We start from the raw sequence: 12960 nt of genomic DNA, 5'->3' as shown, positions 1-12960 counted from the left end.
CCTATAACAGAAATGAATAATAAATTATCGGCGCTGACTGGCAGCTTTCTGCTGTTGCTTCTGCTCGGCGCTGCGACCTACCGGTGTGCACCAGGAACTGCAGCACCCCTGCACACCCCACAGCCTTCCGCAGCCCCACATCTCCCCCACACAACCCCCGGGTGGGCTCACGTCACACAACACATGCACCGTGTCACAGCAGCAGCGTATCATGCACCTCGTGTCATTGCATCATGGAATGGTTTGAGTTGGAAGGCACCTTAAAGCTCATCCAGTTCCAACCCCTTACCACAGGCAGGGACACCTTCCACTAGAGCAGGTTGCTCCAAGCCCCGTCCAACCTGGCCTTGAACACTGCCAGGGATGGGGCATGTACCACCTCTTTGGGCACCCTGTGCCAGTGTCTCACCACCATCATGGTGAAGAACCACAGTGAAGAACTGCAGCAAAGAATCACAGGTCGCCTCATCCGCCGCACAGCATTGAAGGACTTCTGCTGGCGGACTAGTTTGTTTAGAAATTAGAACACTAGGAGTGATTTACTGGATTTGATTTAAAAGACACAGCAGGAGTTGGCAAAATTCACATATCATGGGGTTAATGTGGGTTAGAATGGAGCTATTTGTAATACAAAAATATTGCATACCAAATACACACATCTGATTTCTTTTAATCCCAGCTCATTTTTTGCAACATAAATCACTTTGTTAAAATGAACAGCTAAAACAGCTGGTTTAGACACTCTTGGAACACAAAAATCTGCTGCTTTAGATGCTCTAAGTGAGCAATGAAAAGTGCTAAGTGCAACTAGTCTTACAGGAAAGAGACGGAAATAAATCCAGTTTACCTCCGAGAGCACGTCATGGTCTCCACTGGCTCAGGCCAGCCTGGCAGCTGCCAGCACAGACCCAGCTATGGGAACATGCAACAGCAATGGCCATCACCAGTTCCTTCAGCTTCTCCAGGCCAGACCCACAGCTCTGGGGTAAACCAACCCATTCTCTGGGTGCAGGCAGCTGCCCAACTGACTTGTGTACAATTAAAGAAGATTGAAGAGTCAAATTTGCCTCCCAGTAAGGAACAGAAAGGGAGCAGGTAATCTGCTGTGCCTAATTGATGCAGTGATGGCCCTGCAAATGACTGTGTGGGGTGGCTGCTGGGTACGGCATGGCATGGCTGGGACACACTGACTTGTCCCTGTGGCCAAGCAATGCCCACACAGGCTGCTGCCACCATGCTCAGCTCGGACCAATGACATCTTGTGCAGCAATGGGCCATGTCCTTCCTGCTGAGGACACACAAAACCTCTCAGGATACACCAGGAAGAACCTAATCTTCCTCGGTGGTGCTGCCTGGCACACAAGGAGCTCTTGTGGCAGCAGGAAAAGCCATCAAGGGTGTTTCAGAAATAGGATAAACTGTGCTTTTGTTACTACTGAAGCAAATACAACCTCTAACTGCAGTACTGGGGGGAAAAGATGCTCGTATCGGCAGACTAATTTACCACCAGGAATCCTACGTGCCTCAAATCTGGGGCACCATTGCTTCATCCTGCTGTTTGCCTCATCCATATGTTGGTGGTCACCTGCATCCACTCGTTGGATTCAGTGTTGCACAAAAAGCAAGTTTTCAGTCCTTACTGAGACAGGCCTTCACATGACCTTTTTTTTACTTTTTAGACTTTTATCTACTTTGGTAGATTTAGTTTTAGTTCAGCATTTGCAAACATTCTGTAAGAACCCTGCAGCCGTCTATTCTTGCTCCAGGCACTGCACTGCGAATCTAGTAGTAAAGCCCAATGAAGAGCCTGAAGATGAAACATCATTCCGGGCTGCAAACCCTCTGACAAGTAAATATACTGCAGAAAGGGCACAGACACATTCAAGCTCCCTATTAGGGAAAACACTCATGTGCTTAGTTTTAAGCATGTGGTTAAATCCATTCTTCTTTGCAAAATCTTTGCGACATAAGCACATGCCAAAGTGCATTCCTGAGTAAGGATGCTTCCCTGAACCGAGGCCATAATTCATTAAAACCCAAGGTGCATTTATCCTACTTTTTCCCGTGAGCAAGGATGTGAAAAGAAAGGGAGCTGAGGGGGAGAAGAAAACAAAGAATTAATTTTGATTTGAAATTGATGTATGGTGACAAGGGGCATTTGGTTTTGTTGAAGTAACTAGAAGTGGGAAGTATTTCAGAAGATATCTAAATAAATCTTTTTAAAGGGTTGGGTTGTTTTTTTTTTTTTTCCCCTCTCTCCTTTTCCCTCTAATTACCCATGTCTGGTAGTCTTGGATCTCAACCCCTTGTTATTTAAAATACATATTCATAGAACTATATTTTACAGTTGCACTGTTCTGGTTACAAAATAGCTTCTACTTTTCTAGGACATAATTTCATTTTGTTTAGCCAAGAATTCATTAAAGAAGCTATAAATAACCTCCTTTAAATATTTAGCCATGAATAGAGGGTGGACTGGCATTGATGGCTTATTTTAGTACTAATGCAATATGCTTTAAAAAAAAAAGAATCCACATTTGAGCATGAATCAAGTTAATCATTAACACTTTCAATGTGATCCTCAGGATCTGCTTACAAGGGAGGCTGCCCCCTCCCATGTGAGCTCTGGGCACAGGAGGGGTGCACTTCTTCTCCTGCAGGTCTTTCAGCAAGCCATGGTCTGCTTCGTCCCATGGGAGGGCACAGCTCCTCAGACCTGGGGGCTGCTGCCCTTGCAGGGACCCAGCTGCCAGCCCCTTCTTACCTTCACGCTGCCCAGCACCTTCTGCCACGCAGCAGAGCATCAGAGTTAGATTGAGATGGCCTTTCATAAAGGGCATCTTCAGTCCCAATGCGTCCACCTCCTTTGTAAGCACAAAGAGACAAAAAGGGATGAAAATGGGGGAACTGATGATGCTGTGTTAATATCCTATGAGCCGTGAGGAGGTGTTCAAGGCCAGGCTGGATGTGGTTCTGAGCAATCTAATCTAGCTGAAGCTGTCCCTGCTCATTGCAAGGGGGTTGGACTAGATGACCTTTAAGGGTACTTCCAAGTCAAACTATTCTATGATTTGGGAGCAAAGGTGCAGTTATTTTAGGGGAAGATAAGAAAACAGCAGGAGATGCCTCGCTCATGGACAGCCAAGGTTTGGAGAACAAGATGATGGTGGGTCTGAAGCTGCCCCTTCATAAAGCCACAGAATCACAGCCAACAGCAAACCCTTCCTTACACCTCCCAAGCCTTTTTGCTTCACTTCTTAGGCTGAGATTTAATGATGTCAGCTGGAAAGTAACATCAGTTTAGAGTACTCCAGCTCCCCATTCCCTCTCTGCCAATGTTTCCCCTTACTTTCCTTGCTCAACACATTACCCCTCTAACTGTGCTGATAGAGACATGCTGACAAAGAGAGTAGGAAATACACCGACTTCAAAAAAAACCCACACACAACTACTGAAAACAGCAAACCCAGTAGTGTGAGTTTTGAATCCAGCTCTGTCACTTATTACCTTTCAAGCAGCGGCCCTTACCAAAGCTGTATCAGCATGAGAGGGGATGGCAAGAAGACAGGAAGGAGCTGCTGAGCAGAGACTCCTGAAGTCAGAATTGCTCTCAGTTGTGAGAAAGATACACAGGGATACATGAAACTGTACCCCAAGTGCTGCAGCATTGCTGCCTCTTGAAATAGAGTTGAAGCATTAAGACATTTTTCCTTAGTGCTAACTCCCTCTGGGCATTCTCAAGACAATTACAATGTTTTCTGAGTACACAAAAGAACTAGATTTTGTAATCAGTGTCTGAGTTTATGCTTCTCTCCTTAAGAGCATTCAATTTCCATGCACATTCTTTAGCAGGAGGTTAAAACACAATGGCAGAAGAGAACGGACTGTTTTTATGTCCATGTGGTAGTAAACACTTCAAGCTAGAAATGCAAGTTCAAAAACCTGTGCTCTTTCCAAATCAGTAGTAAAGCAACAAAAAACACACAACTTTCACAGCTTTTTTTTACTGAAAATTTAATTTTACAAAATACCCTTTTCCATCAAAGAAACTTCCCTGCAATGTACATGAACCCAGTGTTTTATAGATCTCTACAGTGAAATATCAGAGGTTTGAAAGAAGGAAAAAAACTTTCAGCAGACACCTAGTTGCAAAACCTACAACAATGTGAATACAAGTGTGTCTTAAAACGCTAAAGAAAGTAATGCAATATAACTGGTGAATCTATTTGAAATGTGAAAAGTTTCCTTAAAATGGTCCATATGGTATGTAGAACATCACAGCTGGCACTAAACTGCCTGTATTTAGGCTTAAACACAAAAACAATGTATGTAAGGAACAGTTTTCTGAAAAAGAACTCAAGTGCTGCTCTCATAAGGCAAACATACACAAAAGTGCTGACAGCACACAGGGAAACCCACAAATTGAGATGAAAACTCATGTTCAAATGCTGAACCTTTGTTTCTTTAAACTTGCCAATAAACATTTCAAGGATAACCAATGCCAAACTAACAAGAGGACACCCTTTTAACGAGCAAGGTGTCACACATACAGTTGTACATAGTCTCAACAAATATGCCCAGATATATCTCGTTGGCTGGGCAGAAACTAGCTGGGCTGCTGCATCCTGGCAGCTTTGAACTTTGAAATCCTCTTTGGAGGTTCTTCCGATGCTTCAGACAAGACTTCCTCTGATTTCCACTCCAGAATGGTAGGCAGAACACGCAGAGCAACGACTGGGTGTGGTATTAAAGAGGGAGACAAAGGCTCCTTTTCTACAACAGTTCCAGAAAATGCCTACAACAGAGGAGAATACTCAAAATGAGCTAATAAAATGCGAATGTGAAGCTATGCCCATAAAGTCATTACCCTGTATTAGCCTGATTAGGATTGTTATTTCTCTTAATCAAAAGTAAAGAAATGTCTTTAAATCAATGATCATTCCTTGCATAAGTAACCAAACTGTAATTAACCTCAAAATATAGCTTGTTCAAAGATGGCCAAATGAAAGGCAGTGGCTTAAAAGTACTACTTCATCTCATTCCTACCACATAAGTGATCTAAAAGTTTGCTTCCTCACTGACACATGCTCAAGAAATAAAACCACTGATGTAATATATAGCTTCATTTTGGATAAGGAATGCAGAGACTTTGCAAAGTTGGAGCATGTCAGCATTTCCATCACACGTCATATTTTATGACTTAGTACCTTCTAATTGCATCAAGCTGACACACTGCATACAAATTGGCAAGCACATATTTTGTTTGTTCTTTCTCCTTACCAAATATGATCAAGTAATGGTGAAAGCGATTTATATTTAAGAGAAAGGCAAACTTGCCTCCAACTATTTCTTTTAACTTGCCTCTATAAAAGATCTAATGAAAACATTTAATGTTTAAAAATTATAATTTATATGCAGTCTATTATGACTTAATCCTTTTTAGCTTAGCTAAGAAATGGTTCTTGGAAAACGCTGGGAAAAAAGCAGCGCAGAACTACTTTTTCTAAACATATTTAAGAACTAATCAACCTGCTACGTATTGGAAACAGAAAATTCAGAATACCTAAGGACAAGGGGAAGCAGTTTACATTCAAGTTTTGATGCTCAGACTGGGCACAAAGGAATGCACACCAGATTCATTAACGATGCTTAGTTCTGCTTCTTCATAACTCAGTTACCAAGAAAAACAAAGCAAAACAAACCAGCCATTCTTTTCTTGCAGGACCTGCAAAAAGCAGTGGGGTTTTGTTTTCTGCTCCAGTAGCCAAAGCCTGCCTAAAGCTGTGCCTGTACACAACTGCCTTGTTCTAACAACATGCTCATTTTCAGAAACAGGTAAGGAGAATCATGGTAAAATCAGAAGCAAAAGGAAGGAAGTTAGTGCATTGCAAGCATATTTAAAATGCCCACAAAACCAACCAAAACCACAGCGTTTAAGAAAGCATGTCCGACTGGAGTGGCTTGCTCTCTCTCGCCTTAACTTATTTAACACATTATACTGTTAGAGAATAATCATGCCATATTCAAAAAACGGATGGAGTGTACTTTGATGTTTTACAATAATATAGCAAATATACTCCAGAAAGTCTAGAACATGAAGTGCTAACTCTACAGATGGATCTTCCACCATCAATCACATCCTGCCTGGATTCATCTGTAGCTGTTTGTATGAAAAATTATGATAAACAATAGCTTTTATGAAGAATTTGTTTCTTGTAGAAAATGTGGTGGGTTTTTTTTAAATAGAGTTTACATTTACCTTGCTCACTGCATTGGAAACTACTGAAAACTCTGTTTCATCTAGTTTGAAAAGAATTAGTGCAAGTTCTTATATAACAGAAATGACAAATATTCTGCCCTGAATTTCAGAGTAGCAGCTACATTTAATTCTTGTACTCACCCAGTCACTAAAGCAACGGTACATTTTCCCTTACATTGTACAGTCTCTTTTGCTTACAATGAAGCCCTGAACTTTCCAACATGGGAAAATAGATTTGTTTGAGATCACTAATGGCCCTACTCTGGAATAGGATGAGTAGAGGTGTAGTGCTTCCTTCCACAGCGCAATTCCTAGGATGGGCAGAGGGGTAGTGCTGCCTTCCACAGGGCATTTCCTCTGTGTTTAGCAAGTCAGCTGGTACTTGTGCCTATTAATACTTAAAAACACCACCTGGGAACTAGATGCCAGGTAGCTGTGCAACACGATTGCTGAGAATCAACTCTCCCCTCTTGTCAACTACGAAGCACAGATTTCTATTTTTTCCTTTTTTTTTTTTTTTTTTTTAACCCTGCTGTATATCCTAAGGGATATTTTCAGGATGATCCAGTAGACACGACACTGCTTTCAGTCACTCCAGCAATGGACTGTTTTGTGAAATCCTCATGGAAGAGTATCAGGTCCTGGAAGCCCCTGACTCATCTCCTCCCCTCTGCCCCCAGGATGCCTATGACAGAACTTGTCATCTCACGATGTCCTTATGAAGCAAATTAGGTAGGAGTTAGAAAATTATTTTACAGGAATTAAACTGATGGTATAGACAACTACAGTCATTAAATTTCTTGTTTTTATCCCTGCCAACGATCAATAATTAATTAAAAACTGTACCTTGGTTGTCCCTGAAGAGAGAGGAAGCTTTTCCGGTTGCTGCTGCTGCCCCTCCTCCTCCTCAAGTATGCCTTCGCTGTTGTCACTCTGAGTGGCTTCATCATAGCTAATACTCCTCTGAACTCCTTGTCTGTCATCAAACTCAGCAGCACTCTTCTTACTGGTATCGCTACAAACACTGTTCTCTCTGCTTCGAGACTTCAAAATTGATTTACGAGGGACATATTCTCCATTCACAACATCAACAAAGACTCTATAAAGGAAAATAGGAAAATGCTGGCTTTAATAAACCATTTCAGGGTCAGATGACAAAGTTACAGTTACCTAGCTTTGTCTTTTGTACAAATTAATTATGATGTGTTTTTCCAACTTTTTTGCTGCAGAATTACAATGCTGTACCTTCTGAAGCGTTTTATTTACCAGTGTACAAGAATCAATTCTGCAGAGCAAACACTGTTTTGTCCTTTATTCAAGCATTAAGTTGGTCTGCTCTTCCAGCAGAAAACGTATAGCTCTTTGAAAAGTGTTAGGAAACAGAACAGTGTGAGTTATCCAAGTTAGGAAAAAAAGTAAACTAGACAATTGTCAGGGTTGTTTCAGGGAACAGAAAACCACAATGACTGAAGATTTTCTAGAATGAAGTCCTCGTCAGGTGTAGAATATAAAAACAAATACTGAAACATTCATTGCACATGGGAAGGATGAAGCTTGTTCCTGAAAAGTGCCATAAACTCCCGCTTTCAGTCAAAAAAAAAAAAAGAAAAAAAAAGCTTTTCAGATCAGATCAACACGACACTTTTCAAGTATTCTCAAACTGTAAACTGATAAAGAGGCCTCTTCCTACACTTTGTACTCCATTTCCATGACTTAAAGAAGTCAAGGGTGGGTGGAAGAGAAAGAGTGGCATTATAAGACAATTGTATCAAACTCATGAAGGAGAAGCCCAATGACTGGATGATTTTTAAGGGTGTTTTTTAACAGCTTCATTCATCAGGCACCCCTGGGAACACTTGCATCTCTTTACAGAAATTGGGGTTCCTTTGCAGGGCTCTGGGAGAGCACCACGGAAGAGTCCTCTACTTATCTTCAGCCCCAGCAGCATTAATTACAGAAAAGGATTCAAGTTTTCCCACTTCGTGACACATTTTAGGTTCCTGAATACACCGACATACAAACGTAGTGTGATTTTCACAAGCACTTAATCAAAACCATTTAATAGGTGTCTGTGTATATCTTTACAAGCCTAAACACTTGGTTTAACTCTCCTGTCATCTTGGTTTTGTATGTTATAGAGTCCTCTAAGCCCAACAGCATTTCTCAGGCTCTCTTGACCGTAGGTGTTCTACAGGTGAGCACTTATTTTTACAAGAATAGAGGCAGTGATGGACTAAAGTCAGGAAGAACAAATGCAAGAGAAAATATGCCAACAGAGACCTCAGTATATTCGGATGATACTGGAAGGAAGAGACAAAAACTGAAAATCAGTAACTGGGAAAGAAGGTATATTACAAGGGATAGGTCTGGTCAGTTATGCTTGAAAACAAACACAGAAGCAAAAGACATGGAATTAAGCAGAAGATGTAACATCACGCCTGTATCTCTTTACCCAAAGGTACTAAAAAATTTACCTTGGTTTCAGAAGGTCTGAAAAAGTAGATGAATGATGAACTGCTAACTAAAAAAGAAAACTTTAAGCTTAAAAAATGTTTTACAGATATGAAAGTGCAGCAACCATGCAGATGCCACAAACTTCCACTTTTAAGTAGTAAACTCAGTTCCAGCTGTTTCTTTCAGGAAATAGTAGGGTCTTTTTCATACTATATAGGTGAACAGAAACAAAAAGTGGTCTGCAGAGGTGAAAGCTCACGTGCCAATGATATGAATCACACACCTGTAAATGTCTGCTGGGGTTTTGATGTTAGGCAGCTCTGGAGTTGCATGGCTATTGCCACTGCCATTCTTCCGTTTACGCCTGGCCTCTTCTTTTTTTTCACTGAATTTCAAAGTAGTATTTTTTCCTGTGTTTATTCTTACCTGAAAATTGAACACAAAGGATGGTCTAGACCATAAAATCAACAATCATGCAGATCAACTGACTTCTGACATTCTCCTATCCAAGCAGTTGGTAACTATGAAGGGTACATAACTTAAACACATGAATGGTAACATTCATAGTGTGAACTGTTTACTCTTTACCACTTGCAGTAGGCTGGGGCATTTCTTTGCACTAATATGCAAGATTTTGCATATAATATATGAAAATCTGCTTGTTCAAACTCTGCTCAACAGCTGAGTTGTTCAACAATTAATTTAAAGTCCAGTAAAAAAAAAATTTAAAAACTCCAAGTCAGGATACTGCTTTTCCAGAAGCCAGGACAGCAAGCATACCTTTGAAGATCATTTTTTTAATACCATATTTGATACTGCAGGATCTTAACAGTGGGTTTCAAGCATTTGGGAAAAATCCAAAATGTCACCTACAGTTACCATTCCACATTATCTGCAATTTTCTGTCTTAGAAATGGTATGTATGTTTTATGTGATTTTTCTGAGAGAAAGATAAAAAATATACATAAATTACAAACCCTTTTAGGTTCAACAGTGTGAGAGAAAAAAATAGTTGGAACAGAGTTATCTCCAACATCTGTATCATCTTCATCATCACTACAATAATAAGTAGAGCCATTAAGGTGACCACCAAACAAGTCTGAATTTGTTACTTCTTTGTGGAAATTGCCCTGAGTAACACAGTCTTCTGCTCTATAAGTCCCGTTCAGATCTGTCCTCTTATCTTCTTTCTCCTCTTCAGATAAGCCTTCATCTCCTCCATTTGTCTCAACTGTATCAGGCATCCTATGGAATGAAAAATATCCAAGTGAACTGAGGCAATTCATACTCTTGAGAGACACAGGCATACAAAATCATGAACAAGCCTGTACGTGATTTTCTTTAGCCAGGTAATGTATTTTTAGCCAGACTGGGCAACTTTTTTTACACCCTGTAAGAATGACTACGTCCTTCCCATGTCAACTGGAAATACCAAAATCATGATACTCTGGTTATATGTACTGCTGTAGGATGAGAACAGATCTTAGGATGTCATTAAACGCTAAATGTGTCAGCTCCCACATTGTAAATGCAGGATTTTCTTCTAGCCTGTGGGAAATGGATTTTACTTCCCCCTCTTTTATAATCCTAAGGAAAAATATACTATACTGCTGGATTGCTGTGACTGCATATCAGAGGCAGGTTTCAGAATCTTTGGCCTTGCAGCATGTGCTTTGTTCATGTTCCACCCTTCTTCCACTTATTATACTGTTAACTGCATTTAATCAATAGCCTATCAGTTATCTACACTCATGGCAAGATCCTTTGTGTACAAACAGAATCACACGCCTGTAACTTTCTGAGCTCCAAACCTGACAGTGCTACTGCAGCACTGTACCTATCGAGTTCACCAAGTAGCATTTCTTGTCTCTCCAGCTCTTCCAAGCGAGCCCACAGTTCCTCTTCTGACTGAAAACGGCCCATGGATTTTGTATCATTTCCATTCACTGGAAAATCCACCTCAAAAACATCTGATACTTTTGGCTTTGAGTGAGGTTTGTGAGCAGTTCGGTATCTTCCTGTGTAATGAAAAATAAGATGTAATTACTAAAGCAACTTACAAAAAAACCTCAAAACCCACAATCCCAAAACCTGGGTGGTGGGAAAGAAACACGAAAGAATTAAGGGATACAAGCAGAACATTTTCCATTTCAAATTACTGTTCAACTGTTTAAGTGAAACTGTCAATGACCCAGAGCACCAAGCACAGGATAATAGTCTAATAGTCTCCGGATGTTACAGACATACCGAGGCACAGCAGAGATGTTTATTGACAAAGCAGGAGACACTGATCCTATGACACTTTAATTACACCGTGGTATTTTTTACCTCTTGTACCAAACAGTAGACTTTGATTTCCTCTGATAGACACCAGCGTGTGAATGTGACATTTGCTCACCGCCCCATTAACAGCAACATTTTATTTACCAGGAAAACAAACCTAGTTCGTACTTTTGCTCATTTGGGGCAAAGCTACCTATATTTAAAGAGTTAGGTTTTGGTTATATTTTTTTAAATTTAGAATGAAGATCATTAAAAATGATCCCCAGAGTCCTCTGGAAAATCTGACCAAAATCCAGTCATTATGTATCACTTACTTTAGGGAAAAAGATCTACTCTGAAAAGCATAGAAAAACCTGCCCTTCAGAAATTATAAACATAAATCCCTTTAAAGCTTCAGAGGTGACCCAAGATAAACACTTGTGAGTAAATGGTAGCCACCAACAAGTTCTTGCTGTCATTTAAAAGCTTTGCTACCCAGTAAAATGGTGCATTCACTGAGGATGGGGAATACTTTTTACCATTTGAGTGCTGTCTAGCACATAGGGAACAAACCGCCCGTCAACAATACTAATGCTTTAGCCCTGTCTGTGTGAAGGGCAAGACTGCTCCTTCAATCCCCCTTCTCCCAGAGACCAGCAGCTCCTTGGGCATTGCCTGCACCTACACAGTACCAGGCAGCTTCCCAAGGGACATTTCCACTCTGCCCATCAGCACCCCCAAACAGCATCTGCACCTCTCTGCAGGAGGAAGGACCCTTCCCCTTCCATTCCTCCCACAAATACACCCGACGTTTTGTCTGTACAACAGGACTCCAATATCTCTGTGGGGTTTATGAAATTCTTTGTGCATCTAATCAACAGTAATACAGTGTCCTCGTTATTCAGCATCCTTCAAGTTTTAGAATCTCTCTCTTAACTAATTGTGTGGCCATTTTTTTAATTTTAAGGACTAGTGGCTTAAAGATATCCTTATTCAAATACATCAGCTTACACTTTAATCCTGAGTTAAATACAAATTCAATAGCAACATTAAAAAGCAAACAGGTGACTGTAAGTGATGTTGGAATGTGTATCCCCTACTCTTCCACGGGATAGCGTTTTTCATCATCTCATTAAGAAAAGACTGAAAAGTACTTTATTGAGATTTGAATATAAATTGAGGTAAGCTAAGCAATCAGAGTAGCTTGGGAGAATTTCATTTGGTATAATTACAAAATTAATAAATAAAATTTGGGAGGATTAGTTAACAATCTATTTCAATTTGATTTTCAGATTATGCCCTCCCAATTTCTTTCTGTTACACTTCAGTGTTAATCACTGACTTGACTACCAAGGTAAGCATGTGGCTTCCTGAACACCAGCTAGTGCGTGAATGTGCCAGTGGTTCTCCCTCATTCTAAGAAACCTGTCCATTAGGAAACCAGGTCAGATCTCAAAGACAACAGAGGATGACCACTTGCTGTTTCAATATCCACTGTGCTCAGTCACCGTCACTACAAGGCACAACCACTAACTTCACACACTAACAAACAAAAAAAGTGAGATATTAAAATACAAAATGGAGAATCACTAATTAACTAATGAGATGCTCAGGACACTTGTCTTTGTCTTACTCAGAGATAGAGCCCATTTCCACATGAACAAAACCAACTCCCAGTCTGCTGAAGCCCAGGCTTCCTCAAAATAATCACCAAGTTGTTCTTTTAGTTACTTCTCTTTCAGTCTCATTAGAAATTGGTGCTGATACAGAATGTACTAATTCCCATTTAAAGATTACCAGCAAAAGTTAGGATGATTTCAGAAGACCATGATGATGACGAAAGTTCAGGAGACTGAGGCTGCACAAAGGGTGACCTGGCATCCACAGCATGCTGCTATTAACACTGCTACAGTGCAATGCATTTCCCAGAATGTTACTCCTCCTATTTTGCAATGACATCTACCCAGAACAGAGATACGCCCTGT

General features: G+C 40.6%; 1 protein-coding gene across 2 annotated transcripts in view; it reads right to left on the bottom strand.

The window, feature by feature from the left end:
* Positions 1-3979: 3979 nt before the first annotated feature.
* Positions 3980-12960, bottom strand: part of URI1 (URI1 prefoldin like chaperone) — a 44430-nt gene continuing 35449 nt past the window's right edge. For both annotated transcript variants that reach the window (XM_061469108.1, XM_061469109.1), the window contains 5 exons: positions 10551-10731; positions 9691-9958; positions 8997-9139; positions 7106-7358; positions 3980-4795 (listed from right to left, as the gene is read on the bottom strand). In XM_061469108.1, coding sequence (XP_061325092.1) covers positions 4607-4795; positions 7106-7358; positions 8997-9139; positions 9691-9958; positions 10551-10731 — 1034 coding nt within the window. In that variant the 3' untranslated portion in view covers positions 3980-4606. The remainder of the gene's footprint in view (positions 4796-7105; positions 7359-8996; positions 9140-9690; positions 9959-10550; positions 10732-12960) is intronic.

This window comes from Pezoporus flaviventris, unplaced genomic scaffold, assembly GCF_033815535.1.
Source record: "Pezoporus flaviventris isolate CSIRO_AGI_PZ_B2104156 unplaced genomic scaffold, CSIRO_AGI_Pfla_v1 ptg000054l, whole genome shotgun sequence".
In the NCBI taxonomy this organism is placed as follows: Eukaryota; Metazoa; Chordata; class Aves; order Psittaciformes; family Psittacidae; genus Pezoporus; species Pezoporus flaviventris.
The sequence above is the reverse complement of the archived record's forward strand: the minus strand, read 5'-3'. Positions and strand labels throughout refer to the sequence as shown.